Below are 14,532 nucleotides of genomic sequence, written 5' to 3'. Positions count from 1 at the left end.
GCACAGGAGCAGGTGTGGGTGTGGAGTGTTAGAGTGTCATGGAATCTGATGAGGAGGTTGGGGTCCATGGGGGTAACAGGTGGGAAAACAGCTTACTCTGTTTAAGGTGAATTTATTGCCTGGTGTTTTGTGCTCAGAGCAAATACCCTTTTCAGGAGCAGATACAAAAAGCCTGCATCTTCTCCAGCAGCTCTTGTCTTAATAAAATACAAGCCCAGGCCCTTTGGACCCAAATTAAGCAAAGACTATGGCTGTTTTCCAAATACTTGTTAGTACACAAAAGGTACATGAACTCGCAGTTTGTCTGCATGGCAAACCTTTCTTCACTTTGCTCGGTTTTCATTATTTTTCTGAGACAAGTCTCATTCTGTCACCCAGGCTGGAGTGCAGTGGCACGATACCAGCTCACTGCAGCCTCCACCTCCCAGGCTTAAGCCATCCTCCCGCCTTGGCCTCCTGAATAGCTGGAACTGCAGGTGCACATCACCACATCTGGCTAATTTTTAAATTTTTTTGTAGAGATGGGGTCTCTATGGCTCAGGCTGGTCTTGAACTCCTGGGCTCAAGTGATTTGCCCACCTTGGCCTCCCAAAATGCTGGGATTACAGGAGTGAGCCACCACACCCAGCCTGCTCAGCTTTTAAGCTCAACACTCTGCCTACTCTTTTCAAAACTAAAAGTACCATTAACTTAGCTGTAGCACCTAACTCTCTCGAAATGTATCAGAGGAAATCTAATTAATACTCTCATTTTCTGAATGTTCCTCCCTAAAAACAACAAAACCCCCGTAACCAAAAAGCACTAAGAGTGGAATTTGAGTCCTCCCCAACCACCCACCAAAAAAGGAGGGTGGAATGAAAGGAAGAAGAAAACCTCAGCATTCTTTTCTCTGAAAAAGAGTAAAATGACAAGGAATATCGGCCTGAATTCTCTTCCCCAAGAAGAAATCACACCGACGCAGGCGTTTGTCCTCTGTCCATGGTGCTGAAGTTTATTCACTTTCAAACCACTTTCAGTAACAGGTGAGGTTCTACCTTAAAATTTAATGCATGGGGTGGGAGAGGCGAGGAAACCACCATCAAACCACTTTATCTACAGTTAGCGTAAGATGTGAGAAGTGTTGACAGGAAGCTGCAGCTTGAATGGGATGATCGCAACTCCATGACAACGAGCTGACACGAATGCAGGAGAGACCCCAGCGGGCAGGAACCTCTTGCCGTCTGTCCCAAGGCCCAGCCCTCCTTGTGCTCCCTGGCTGTTATCTTCGGTACTACAAAGCGAACACAGACAAATCTGGCTTGCTGATCTAGCTGTCCTGGAAAAGTCAGCTTCATGTATGAGTGTGCCCATCCTCTGAACTTGATTACTGACCACCTGCTTCCCACCGGCCCCTACCCCAGCCTGATGACCCTCTGAGCTTCACGAATTGATAAGCAAGTTACTCATCAGAGTAAATTTCACTTAAGCCCTTCAGGATCTTGCAATTCTGGGGAGGAACATGAGCTGCTAATCAGCCATGCAAAGATAACTTGGCCCTATGAATATTTTAATTTCCCAGTGCTAGTGGCAGTTGCTTCTTTGTTTTTTTTTTTGTTTGTTTGTTTGTTTTTTCTTTTTTCTGAGACAGAGTCTCACTCTATCACCTAGGCCGGAGTGCAGTGGGGCAATCTCGGCTCACTGCAACCTCCGCCTCCTGGGTTCAAGTGATTCTCCTGCCTCAGCCTCCCGAGTAGCTAGGACTACAGGCGTGCACCACCATGCCCAGCTAATTTTTGTATTTTTAGTAGAGACAGGGTTTCACCATGTTGGCCAGGATAGTCTCGATCTCTTGACTTCATGATATGCCTGCCTTGGGCTCCCAAAGTGCTGGGATTACAGGCGTGAGCCACCGTGCCTGGCCTTTTTTTTTTTTTTTTTTTAAGCATTTTCTCAGCAGACTGTAGCTAAGGACAATAGATGGCGTGTCCTGACACCCATGGGGCACTCACGGTATTGGGGCAGAAACTTGAGAGAGAATGAGCTTCTGCATTGGTCTCTTTCCTGCTGAAGGTGTCTCCCAGTAGTGTCCATCCCATCCCATTTCCATCCCCAGTTCCTCTTACCCGGAAGCTGTTACAGCCCAGTCCGCTCTGGGCTCCAATCCTGTCCATCCTGCCCCCGAAACAACTGGATCTCCGCAGGCTCCGAGGGGCAGTGAGCAGCGCCCTCAGCTTGCTTTTTAAGAGGGCAGATCGATCGGAGGAGTCCCAGGGGCCCTGCCCGAGAGCACCCCCATCTCTCTGGGCTGGGCTGACGTTCCCAGTCCAGGGAGGCACCTCAGGGAGGGGGCTGAGAGCAGCCCCCACTTCTTCATTCTGCTCACTGAGCACTTGTGGGGGCACGACCTCATCTTCTAAAGGCATCTTTTCTTCCAAATGGTCCAGCAAATTCTTTACAAAAGGAAAATACAGGGAAAGGGATAAACCTCATTGACTTGGAGAAAATCAAGAGGAGTGAGCACAGCATCAGAAAGCCCCCTGGCCCCAGACTGCACCCGCTTTCCTGGCCCTACCTTGAATCCATCAGGTCTGCGTTGGACACGGCATTGTACATGGGATTAGCTCTGGTCTGACCTGGGAGCTGGAATGCCAGAAAAAGGAGGAAGCTCACACTGATGGTGGAGAAGGAGCTCATACTGGCGTCGTCAAGGAGCATTCCACTGCTTGCTGCTCTGTCTCTCCCCTCTGGTTCCTCTCTGGTTCCCCTCTCTTGGCCTACGTCCGTTCCTGTCTCCCAGCTGCCCAGTGCCTCCTCTTTTTATACCCCCCCCCAGCTCTCCAAGCACGCAGGAGAGACAGAACCCTCCCCATTCTGTCACTTACAGCGATAAAGCAGCCAAGTGAGAAGCCAGCAGGAGATGCCCTTTTAAAGTTATCATCCCGCAGGGCTTGTCACAGCCCCTCTGCCTTGAGCAGCCCCAACAGCCCCCCAGACCCTCGGCTGCAAGAGCCGCATTCTTGCTGATTTGACTCAAGAGGTTTCCACTTCAAACGTGTGAGAAGAGTAAAAAAGAGTCCTTGGTTATCTCACCACCGTGCCTCAGGATTCTTTCTCCTCGACGCTGGTACCCATGCGGGGAGACAGAGGGTGACACTTGGCTGGTGCCCAGCTCCCCTGGTTTGTTTGTGGCTCAGCTGTCAGGGCCTCCAAATAAGGGTGGAGAGGAGGAAATGGCAGGCAGCCAGCAGCCCGAGACAAATGGGTCCATATGCTCAAGCTGGCCTCACGCCTGCCTCATCCGCCACGTGGGTAGACCTCTGGCCTCAGACAGGGCTGCCCTCACCCCTGGCCGTCCCTCTCCATGGTCAGGCAAAAGGGAGTTATTTTTTAGTACATAAAGTCAGCCAGGAACCAAATGTGATGAAGCTCCAACCCCCAAATAGAAATACCAAGAAAAGCCGGGGAAGCACAAGCATCCTCTCTCCAAAGCTCCTCCTCTTCCGTGTCCCCCGCCACCCTCCTCCAACATGCTGTGGGGACAGGCTTAGAGGACGCAGCGAATTTCGTTTCTTCCTTTGCTGTTTATAGTTGCTCAGACTCTTCGTGTTTGAAGTTTGTAACAGCCCCCTGCCCTTCCTGGGCTTGTGCCCATGGCAACTTAGCCGATGAAGGGAGGGAGGTGGGGGTGAAGGAGGTATAGTCGGTTTCCCTCAATGCCTTCTACATCCTTCCCTGAGGACGTGGCAAGTGGCAAGTGACTGAGCCACCAAGGTCACAATTTTTCTGGCCCCCAAAAGAGAAATAATAGGCAACGAGTCTGTCTATGTTTAATGAATGGCCTGTTTGCTAAGCACCGAACTCAGTGTTAGCCATTACCATTCAATGCAACATATACTGGGAGAAAACACTAAATTTGAAAGGCTGAGAGACCGGCACTCTAGCCCCAAACAAACCAGTTGCATACATCTTCGCAGCCTTATTTTCCTTGTGTGTAAAATGGAAAGACTGTGCTGAGAACTTTATGGAAATGATTTTATTTTGATCATCATCCCCAGGTGGTGGTAGATAGCATTGTCCTTGCTTACAAGGGAACAGAACTGAGCCTGAGAGGCTATGCCACTTGCCCAAGGCCACTAGGTGCCTAAGTGGCAGAACCAGGACTGGAACCCCAGGTCTGACACTGATGTCTGCATCCTAGCCTATTTCACGTAGGGTGCTGCCTCTTTACCCTTAGCTGCATTCCCCAAGTAAAACCACCATTCCCCATCTTTCAGATGCCCCAGGGAGCTCCTTCACCTTCCCCATGCCCCTGGGGCTGTAGCTTTTTTGTGCACTCACCAAGTCTGTGTGTGTTTGGCTGCTCTCCTGATCTATTTCTACACCGAATGTGTTTTAATCCACTCCTTAGAAGCTCAGAAAATGTGTATTGAGTGACCAGCTCTGTCCTGGCCAGATCTGTCCCCAGGTGTGCTGACCTCATGACTGACCAGGTGGACAGGGCATTGTGCAACCATAAGGTTGGAAATCAGGGCAGCAAGTGACCAGAGGTCACAGAGGTATCCAGGGTGATATTATTCTAAGATAAGCTAAAAGGAACCCTCTTTGGCAAGCCTTGGGAGATGTGTATAGTGGGGGATCTAATATTTCATGGGATGTTTAGAAGCAGCCTGTAGGAGTGAGAGAGAAGAAGAGTAACAGGCACAGATTTGACAATTGATTTGAGTCAGCCAAGCTCAACCTGAAATCTGAAATGGTTGGGAGGCCGAGGCGAGTGGATCACAAGGTCAAGAGATCGAGACCGTCCTGGCCAACATGGTGAAACCCTGTCTCTACTAAAAATACAAAAAAATAGCCAGGCGTGGTGGCAGGCGCCTGTAGTCCCAGCTACTTGGGAGGCTGAGGCAGAAGAATGGCATGAACCCAGGAAGCAGAGTGAGCCGAGATCGCACCACTGCACTCCAGCCTGGGCCATAGAGCGAGGCTCCATCTCAAAAAAAAAAAAAAGAAAGAAATCTGAAATGGGTGCAATTCTTTTTTTTTTTTTTTCAATAGAGACAGGCTTTGCTGTGTTGCCCAGGCTTGTTTCGAACTCTTGGGCTCAAGCAGTCCTCCTGCCTTGGCCTCCCAAAGTGCTGGGATTACAGGACTGAGCCACTGCGCCCAGCCTGAAATGGCTGCAATTCTAAGTAGGAGCTTTCAGGGCAAAAACCTCTCATATCCTGATGAGTCCCTGGAATGTGTTCACAGCGTAATTGCTCAGTTGGAAGGGTTATTATTAGCGAAGAGGATCCAGTGAGCACCCTCGCTGGGGGAAACGCATGCTGGTGCTGTGTGCGTCACTCCGCCTGTCTCCTGGAGATGCCCTTTGAGATGAACCTTTGATATAAGCAGGGACTTCCGTGGCGATGCTGCTCCTCTGTCCTGAGCCACTGCTGAAGTCTGCAGGTAGTCCAAGGAGAAGCGGAAGTCCCATCCAAGGTTCTAGAAAGAGAATTTCAGAATTTTCCCCACTTCCTTTTATTAAAGTCACTTTTCCTCTTCCAGAGTAAAAGGAGTGAGATGTGAGTGTCGTCTGTGGAGTCTCTATTAGCCAGATTTTTTTTTGGGGGGGGGGTTGGAAATGGATATTCAGCTGCGCTGCGCTGCGCGTTTTGAATAGAACCAGCATCACCACCTGCACTAACAGAGCGCTGCAAAAACACAAACCATCCTCAAAGGCACTTATTACCCCCAATCTTATTAAAGCCCACACCGGAAAGCGGCTTGACATAAAATTTCTCTTCATTTCCATACTCCCGCTCAGCCTGGAGGGATGTGTGCGGGGGGATCTAGTATTTAATAGGGTGGTTAGAAGCAGCTTGTGGGAGTGAGAGAGAAGAAAAGTAACAGGCACAGAAAGCCAGGCCCACCCCCATCCCCACCTCTTCCGTGCTGAAAAACCAAAAGCCTTTTATTTCCTTATCACTGGAAAGAAGTCGTCTTAGTCCTACGACGGGCAGAGCACTGCAAATGGGTGGGAGAATCCAGAATCCAGGTGTCGCCAGATTCCAGCCCAGAGTTTGGCTTCCCGGTTCTCCGGGGGGATGCTGTGGGCTACTGCAGGGAGCCCCAGAGGGTGCAGTGTCACCCGCGTGCAGAGCTGGTACAAAAACCCCAACGCATTCGTGGCATGATTCTGCAGGACCCAGACGGTCTGAAGCAGAAGGCCCAGTTGGGAGAAATTGGTACATATTTAAGGATGACCGTTGATAACTTTGAAAATGATGTTTTGTTTCTTTGGTTTAATATGGAGGTCACTAGGGACAGTTTTCCTAGAAAACAAAGCTCAAGGCAAAAGGTCACTCACTAAAGTTTTGTGGGGGTTCCTATTCAAGGGAAGTAAGAGTGAGGGGGAAAGAAAGTGAGAGGGTGTTTTAGTTAACTACTGCTGGGTAACAAGGCACCCCAGACTGGGTGTGGTGGCTCACACCTGTCATTCCAACACTCTGGGAGGATCATTTGAACCCAGGAGCTCAAGACCACCCTGGGCAATATGGCAAAACCCCAACTCTGCTGAAAACACAAAAAATTAACTGGGTGCGGTGGTGTGTGCCTATCGTCGCAGCTACCCTGGACACTGAGGTGGGAGGTTCACCAGAGCCCAAGAAATCGAGGCTGCAGTGAGCCATGACCAAGCCATTGCACTCCAGCCTGGGTGACAGAGTGAGAACCTGTCTCAAAAAAACAACAGCCAGGCATGGTGGTGCATGCTTGTAATACTAGCACTTTGGGAGTTTGAGGCAGGAAGATCCCTTGAGCTCAGGAGTTCGAGACCAGACTGGGCAACATAAGGAGCCCTGTCTTTAATAAACAAACAAGCAAAAAAAAACAAAAAACAAAAACAAAAAAAAAAACCAAGTCACCCCAAACCTCAGCAACTTCACACAATGCACATCTATTATCTCACTGCCTCTGTGCTCTGTGGATCAGGGATCTGGCCCTGCTTGGCCTGGGGCCCCTGGGCAATTAAGGCGTTGGCTGGGGCTGCAGTCATCTCAAGAGTTGGCTGGGGGAGGATGTGCTTTCAGGCTCACTCCTGCAGCGGTTGACAGAAGCCACAGGTTCTCGCTGGCTAGTGGCTGGTGGAAACATCAGTTTCTTGCCACATGGGTCTCTCCATGGAGATGCAACTGTCTTCTGTTAAGGTCAGGGGAGAAACAGACAGAAGTTATGGAAGAAGCCACAGTCTCTTTGTAAACTAATTTCAGAAGTGACATCCCTTCTTCATGTTGTACTGTTCTGTGTCCCTTAGAAGTGAGTCTCTGGGTCTCGCTCACAGTCTAAGGGAGGGGGTTACAGAGGGTGTGAAGACCAGAAGTTAGGGGATCTTTGGGGGTCCTCTGAAAGCACTGCCCACACAAATAGAGAAGGAAGGAGAGCAAATGTAAGGTGACATTGGCTGAATGCAGTGGCTCATGTCTGTAATCCCAGCACTTTGGGAGGCTGAGGTGGGCGGATCACTTGAGATCAGGAGTTCGAAACCAGCCTGACCAACATGGTGAAACCCCATCTCTACTAAAAATACAAAAATTAGCTGGGCATGTTGGCGTGCACCTGTAGTTCCAGCTACTTGGGAGGCTGAGGCAGGAGAATCATCAAGGGCGGGGCTCTGCAGGAGGGTTGACTTATTTGGAAGTGTCTTAGTTTAAGTTCTCTTGAATCAGAGACAGGGATTCCAGTATTAGTGGCTGATCTCGGAAACAAGCCCAGGAAATGTCAGCAGAGAGTGGGGAAGTGATACAGGAAAAGTAGAGTCAGTGACCACCTCTGGCAATAGATGCTTAATGCTCTTCCCACAGAGAACTCCGAACAGGTGTAAGACACGTGCCACCTATGACTCAAGGGAGACGGGTCTTTGTTTTATTTTATGTTATTACTATTATTTTTTTGAGACAGAGTCTTCCTCTGTCACCGAGGCTGGAGTGAAGTGGCAATTTCAGCCCACTGCAACCTTGACTTCCCAGGCTCAGTGATCCTCCCACTCAGCCTCCTCAGTAGCTGGGACTACAGATGTTTACCACCACACTCGGCTAATTTTTTTTCTTTTATTTTTAGTAGAGACGAGGTCTCTCTTTGTTGCCCCAGGCCGGTCTCGAACATCTGAACTCAATTTATCTTCCCACCTCAGCCTCCCAAAGTGCTGGGATTACAGGCGTGAGCTGCTGCACCAGGCATGAGCTGGGTCTTTAAATGCCAACTCCTGGCCAGGTGCAGTGGCTCACACCTGTAATCCAAGCACTTTGGGAGGCTGAGGTGGGAGAATTGCTAGAGGCCATGAGTTCGAAATCAGCCTTGGAAATATAGTGAGACTCTCCATCTCCAGAGAAAAAAAAATTATTTTAATTAGCCGGACATAGCGGCACACTCCTGTAATCCTAGCTACTTGGGAGGCTGGCATGGGAAGATCGCTTGAGCCAAGGAGTTTGAGATTATAGTGAGCTATGATCATGCCACTGCACTCCAGCCTTGGTGACAGAGCAAGACTCTGTCTCTACTAAAAAAAAAAAAAAGCCAACTCCTGTCAGATGCTGGTTGAACACTGCTCAGGTCAATGTCAATTGCCCAGCACTTCCAACCAGCCCCAAGGAGCGGAGTTGGCTTTGGCTGCCAGAGAAAGTTCTTAGGCAGAAAAGTGTGGTGCTGCTGGATGAAAGGATTGACGTGTGCTGAAGCAGTGAGATCAGGGGCTATGGGCCTCTGCCGTGCCCGAGACAGGAGAGCTAGAGGCAGGAGAGTGGGAGCCAGTGTCCGAGGGCAGATACTGAGTTTGGTTTCAGAAATGCCCCAGGCAGCTGTATGGGGCAGGCTCCAGACTCCGAGGGAGCAATGGATCACTTGGTGGAATAAGACTGATTATTTAAGCTAAGGCAGTGGATGAAAAATCCTAGAGAGAGGCTGAGATCTACAACATGAACAAAGACGAACGGCCAAGTTCATGACATGGTTTAAAACCAGCTCTGCCGGAAGAGAAATGCATTTTTTTTCCTTGCCGCAAATCATTCTCAGAAAGGCCAAAGCAGGTGGGGCGCGGTGGCTCATGCCTGTAATCCCAGCACTTGGGAGACCAGACATGGCAGAGATGGAGACTATTCTGGCTCACATGCTGAAACCTCGTCTCCACTAAAAATACAAAAAAAAAATAGCCAGGCATGGTGATGGGTGCCTATAGTCCCAGCTACTCAGAAGGCTAAGGCAGAGAATCACTTGAACTTGAGAGGCAGAGGTTCCAGTGAGCCGAGATCGCGCCACTGTCCTCCAGCCTGGTTGACAGAGTGAGACTCCATCTTAAAAAAATTAAATTAAATTAAAAGGATCAAAGCAGCCATAAGAGGAAGGGAGAGGGGCTCAGTGTTCCTTGAGACTGTCCCAGGTGCAAAATCACTGACATGAGATGAAGCTTTCAGGCCCAGCGTGGTCCTGACTTGTGTGACCTCAACACTGGAGACCTGAAAAAAACAGTTCACTCTCTATTGAAGCTTCTTCCAGTTCTTTTTTTTTTTTTTTTTTTTTTTTTTTTTTTTTTTTGAGACGGAGTCTTGCTCTGCCGCCCAGGCTGGAGTGCAGTGGCCGGCTCTCAGCTCACTGCAAGCTCCGCCTCCCGGGTTCACGCCATTCTCCTGCCTCAGCCTCCCGAGTAGCTGGGACTACAGGCGCCCGCCTCGTCGCCCGCTAGTTTTTTGTATTTTTTTAGTAGAGACGGGGTTTCGCCGTATTAGCCAGGATGGTCTCGATCTCCTGACCTCGTGATCCCCCGTCTCGGCCTCCCAAAGTGCTGGGATTACAGGCTTGAGCCACCGCGCCCGGCCTAGCTTCTCCAGTTCTTAAGCCACGGACTAAATCTCCTCGGTCTGTTTTCACCAGCATGTCTTTCTGGAAAGATTAAAATAACAAGAGACAGGCCGGGCGCGGTGGCTCAAGCCTGTAATCCCAGCACTTTGGGAGGCCGAGACGGGCGGATCACGAGGTCAGGAGATCGAGACCATCCTGGCTAACACGGTGAAACCCCGTCTCTACTAAAAAATACAAAAAAATAGCCGGGCGAGGTGGCGGGCGCCTGTAGTCCCAGCTACTCGGGAGGCTGAGGCAGGAGAATGGCGTGAACCCGGGAGGCGGAGCTTGCAGTGAGCTGAGATCCGGCCACTGCACTCCAGCCTGGTGACAGAGCGAGACTCCGTCTCAAAAAAAAAAAAAAAAAAAAAAAAAAAAAAAAAAAAAAAAAAAAAAACAAAAAACTAGCCGGGGACGAGGCGGACGCCTGTAGTCCCAGCTACTCGGGAGGCTGAGGCAGGAGAATGGCATAAACCCGGAGGCGGAGCTTGCAGTGAGCTGAGATCCGCCACTGCACTCCAGCCTGGGTGGCAGAGCAAGACTCGGTCTCAAAAAAAAAAAAAAAAAAAAAATAACAAGAGACCTGGTGCAGTGGCTCATGCCTATAATCCTAGCACTTTGGGAGGCTAAGGCAGGTGGATCATTTGAGGTCAGGACTTCAAGACCAACCTGACCAACACAGTGAAACCCCGTCTCCACTAAAAATTAAAAAAAAATTAAAAAAAAAAAAAAAAAGCCAAGTGTGGTGGTACACGCCTGTAGTCCCAGCTACTCAGGAGGCTGAGGCAGGACAATTGCTCGAACTGGGGAGGCAGACGTTGCAGGGAGCCAAGGTCGTGCCATTGCACTGCAGCCTGGGCGGCAAGGCAAGATTCTGTCTCAAAAAAAAATTAATAAATAAAAAATAAAATAACAAGTGTAAGGCTGGGCACAGTGGCTCACCTGTAATCCCAGCACTTTGGGAGGCCAAAGTGGGAGGATTGCTTGAGCCCAGGAGCTTGACACCAGCCTGGGCAACCTGGTGAAACCCCATCTCTACAAAAAATTAAAAGTAAAAAAAAAAAATTAGCCAGGCGTGATACATGAGCCTGTGGTCCCAGCTACTTGGAAGACTTGGAACATTAGACATGACTCACAGTTGGTGGAAAAGTAAGTTGGCCCTAAAACCTCATTTTTATTTATTTTATTCTCTTTTTTTGTTTGTTTTTTGAGACAGGATCTCCCTCTGTCCTCAAGCTGGAGTACAGTGGTACAATCATAGCTCACTGCAGCCTCCCTACTTCCAGGCTTAAGCAATCCTCCCACCTCAGCCTCCTGAGTAGCTGGGACCACAGGCGTGCACCACCACGCCCAGATGATTTTTTTCATTGTCATGTCTTAAAGATATGGGCGTCCCATTATGTTGCCCAGGCTGGTCTTGAACTCCTGGGCTCAAGCCATCCTTCTGCCTCGGCCTTTCAAAGTGCTGGGATTACAGTGTGAACCACTGTCCCTGGCCTAAAACCTCACTTTTGAGTAATTTTTTTGTTTGAGACTATGGAGTTTTGCTCTTGTTGCCCAGGCTGGAGTACAGTGGTGCAATCTTAGCTCACTACAACCTCCACCTCTCAGATTCAAGTGATTCTCCTGCCTCAGCCTCCTGAGTAGCTGGGATTACAGGCACACACCACCATGCCCAGCTAATTTTTGTATTTTTAGTATAGACGAGGTTTCACCGTGTTGGCCAGGCTGGTCTCGAACTCCTGACCTCAGGTGATCCACTGGCCTCGGCCTCCCAAAGTGCTGGGATTACAGGCGTGAGCCCCCGTGCCCAATCTAACCAATCTTAATTGATGTCATTAGATATCCATAAATCCTCAGATGCACACTGGGTTAAAATGATAAATAACACAAAGGCCTACCCTCTAGGTCCCTCCCATTCAAAGAAACATCCAATAAGAACATCAGAAAGAACTTGAGAGTGAAGTTCAAGGCCAGGAGTGTGGGGCTCAAGAGTTGGAGAGCACAGGCTCAAGAGTCACCTGGATCTCCACTCAGTTCCCAGCACCAGCGCTTCTTTGCTGTGTGCTCTTGGATAGGATGCTTGGTTTTCCTGGGTCTGTTTTCCCATTTGGAAAATGGGCATAATAATAGTGAACTTCATGATGCCTTACCCCTCAGCTGAGCTGGCATTATAAATGGCATTGTAAAAAAGGGAATGACATGAGGCCCTTTCCAGGAATCTGAAAGGAGAGGAACTCGGCACTGTGGGAGGCCTGGATTGCAGGGTGTGGGGGAAGGGGACCCATAGGGAAGATGGCCTCCCCACTGGTTAAGGCTAAGAGAAGAAGAGATGATGCAGACCCAGGGGAGGGGCACACTGGAAGGCTGGGCCCATCACCAGACCCCTCTCACTTTGTGGGTTGGAGTTTTGAAGGCTCCTTTGCAGGATGATCCCAGGAATTGGAGTTTCAAAGTTGATATTTGGGGCAGGATGGAGGGCTCACCCCCGAATGGGAATGTAGATGAGCCACACACACACACACTGCCCCCAGTCACTGACATTTTAGCTGAGACCTGAAAGCAATAATCCCCAGGGAGAGTGCTTTAATGGTGGCATTCCAGGCAGAGCAAGCACAAGTGGAGAAAATGGCTGGATACATGCCCTCAGGTTACACACATATGTCAGGGCCGTTCCACACCCAGGAAGAAACTGCCCTGCTTTGAAAAGCAGTTTCTCCCAAGTGCCTCAAGTGCTTGAGATATTTAATAACATTTCAGAGCATTAAAAACTCTGAAAGAAAAGAAAGCCTGCTACCCTTGAGGCCATGTCCCCATCCCACCATGAAGGTGCCTTGAGATCACAGGGTTTTGTGGTTTTTGTTGGGTTGGTTTCTTTGAAATTAGGGATTATTTTTAATGCACCAAGACAAATTCAGTTTCAAAAGATAAAGCTTATAATGTTGACTTTATTTCATCATGGATATTTTGTGCTCAAAGGTAAGAAACCATCTTATATAAAACAATCAAATAAATACATAAATACATTTTTAAAAAAATAGAGTCACTTCAAAGATGGCCACAGGGTTAAGGAAAAAGCCCCTTGTGGAATCAGAAGCAGGTGTCTGCAGCCAGGACTTCCTCTTAATGCCGCCTCAGCACTGTCAGGGAAAGACAGAGGGTGATGATGGTTAGGGTGGGAGATGGAGGTAGGGGCTGAGCTTCCCTCACCGTGTACCACCCGCCACCCTGTTAGTAATCAGACGTTTGAGGCTTCATGCAACTCTCTGAGCCTCAGTTTTCTCATCTGTAAATTGGGGATTATCATCACTCTGGTGATCCTGCTCTCTGCCTTTGAGACTATAGACAGTTTAGAGGAAACCAGGAGGAGATGTTTGGTTCTCTTTCTGCACCACTGAGGGGCTGCCAAATGATAAACAGACCCCAAAGGAGATTCTGCCCCTTTGATAAGAGGTAGGAGGTGAGGAGAAAGTATTCCAGGCATGGTAATGAAAGAGGCCCACATTTACTAATTCCACAAAGGCATCCCTTGGCCCTGAAGGCTGTTAACAAGAGGAAGTGATGTCCAGGTGACCTTTTCTCAAAGAGTGTGGTTCCCAGAGACAACAAACCCCAAAGTGACTCTAAAAGTGTCACACACAGGAATGGGGGCAGGCGGCCAGGGTGGCAGGGGTTGCTCACCTTTGCAGCCCAGGCCGCTGGAGGAGCTGATCCGGTCCATCTTCCTCCCAAAGCAGCCAGACCCTTGCACCATCGTGGGGCTTCGCGGTGCCCGCAGGGTATAGAGGACCATTTTGCGGTGGCCACGGATGCCCTCAGTGGCTGCCTCCTGGGCCTTCCAGACGCCTGTGGGATGGGGGCTCTCCTGGAGGGGCTCCAGGGATGTCTGCTCCACCTGCAGCTCTGAGAGTTTGCCCTGCAAATGGTTGCGCTGCTCCTGCAATGGATGAGGGAGTCCAAGCCTCAGGGACCCACCCCTGGGCTCACCTACCTTTCATGGCACCCAAGTGAACTGACTGCCTTGGGTACAGGGTCATGGCACCCAATCTCTCCATTTTCTGATTCCTTTATCACTAATTCCAAAGGAAAGGTGAAGGCCTCTTGGGACAGCAGGTGAGGACCCTTTCATTGCTGCTGTCCATTCCCCCTGAGTTGCCCTCCGCTCTCACCTGTAACCCAGACGTTTCCAAGTCCGAGACCGAACTGGGGCTGCCCAGCGGGTGGGAACGACCTCCCGGGAGAGCCAGGTGCAAGAAGAGCAGAAGCAGGAGCACCCGGGAAGGTGCTGTCTGGGGATCCATGTCTCTGGAGGGACTGCGGAGGCTGCTGCTGCTGCTGCTGTTGCTGCTGCTGCGATGTGTCCGGGTTTGCTTCCTACCTGCCCTCAGCCTGCGGGTGCTCCTCCTGGCTCCTTGGGATACCGTGGCCTTTTATCCTGGAGCTGAGTGTCCGCCCGCCCTGCCCTGCAGGGTTATCTCTAATTTATCAGCTACATTCCGGGCCGCTGAGATCAGGGCCCGGGAATGAGCCCCTCCGCGCCTGTGACGCGGGAGGTGGAGACCCGGGCAGAGGCGACCTTGTATAGAAATGGGCCAGGTCGGGCAGGGGGCAGGAACGCGCTGGAGACACAGACAAGTCCACGTCTCCCGCTTCTTCCTTTCCTGCAAAAGCCTGGGTGTCCTAGCT

The 14,532-nt window shown here is 50.1% G+C and overlaps 2 protein-coding genes across 2 annotated transcripts; both read right to left on the bottom strand.

Moving 5' to 3' along the window:
* Positions 1-964: 964 nt before the first annotated feature.
* On the bottom strand, positions 965-3,066 carry NPPA (natriuretic peptide A). Its single transcript, XM_033228337.1, has 3 exons — positions 2,556-3,066; positions 2,103-2,434; positions 965-1,270 (listed from the first exon to the last, which is right to left on the bottom strand). The coding sequence occupies exons 1-3, from the start codon at positions 2,692-2,694 to the stop codon at positions 1,259-1,261; spliced, it is 483 nt and encodes a 160-aa protein (XP_033084228.1). The 5' UTR covers positions 2,695-3,066; the 3' UTR covers positions 965-1,258.
* A 9,708-nt stretch (positions 3,067-12,774) lies between these two features.
* NPPB (natriuretic peptide B) lies at positions 12,775-14,275 on the bottom strand. The gene is made up of 3 exons (XM_033228336.1): positions 14,016-14,275; positions 13,528-13,783; positions 12,775-12,986 (listed from the first exon to the last, which is right to left on the bottom strand). Exons 1-3 carry the CDS (start codon positions 14,145-14,147, stop codon positions 12,970-12,972), a joined length of 405 nt encoding a protein of 134 aa, XP_033084227.1. The 5' UTR covers positions 14,148-14,275; the 3' UTR covers positions 12,775-12,969.
* Positions 14,276-14,532: the final 257 nt, after the last annotated feature.

Source organism: Trachypithecus francoisi, unplaced genomic scaffold, assembly GCF_009764315.1.
Source record: "Trachypithecus francoisi isolate TF-2019V2 unplaced genomic scaffold, Tfra_2.0 Lachesis_group12, whole genome shotgun sequence".
NCBI lineage: Eukaryota > Metazoa > Chordata > Mammalia > Primates > Cercopithecidae > Trachypithecus > Trachypithecus francoisi.
This window is presented reverse-complemented; position numbering and strand designations above follow the sequence as displayed.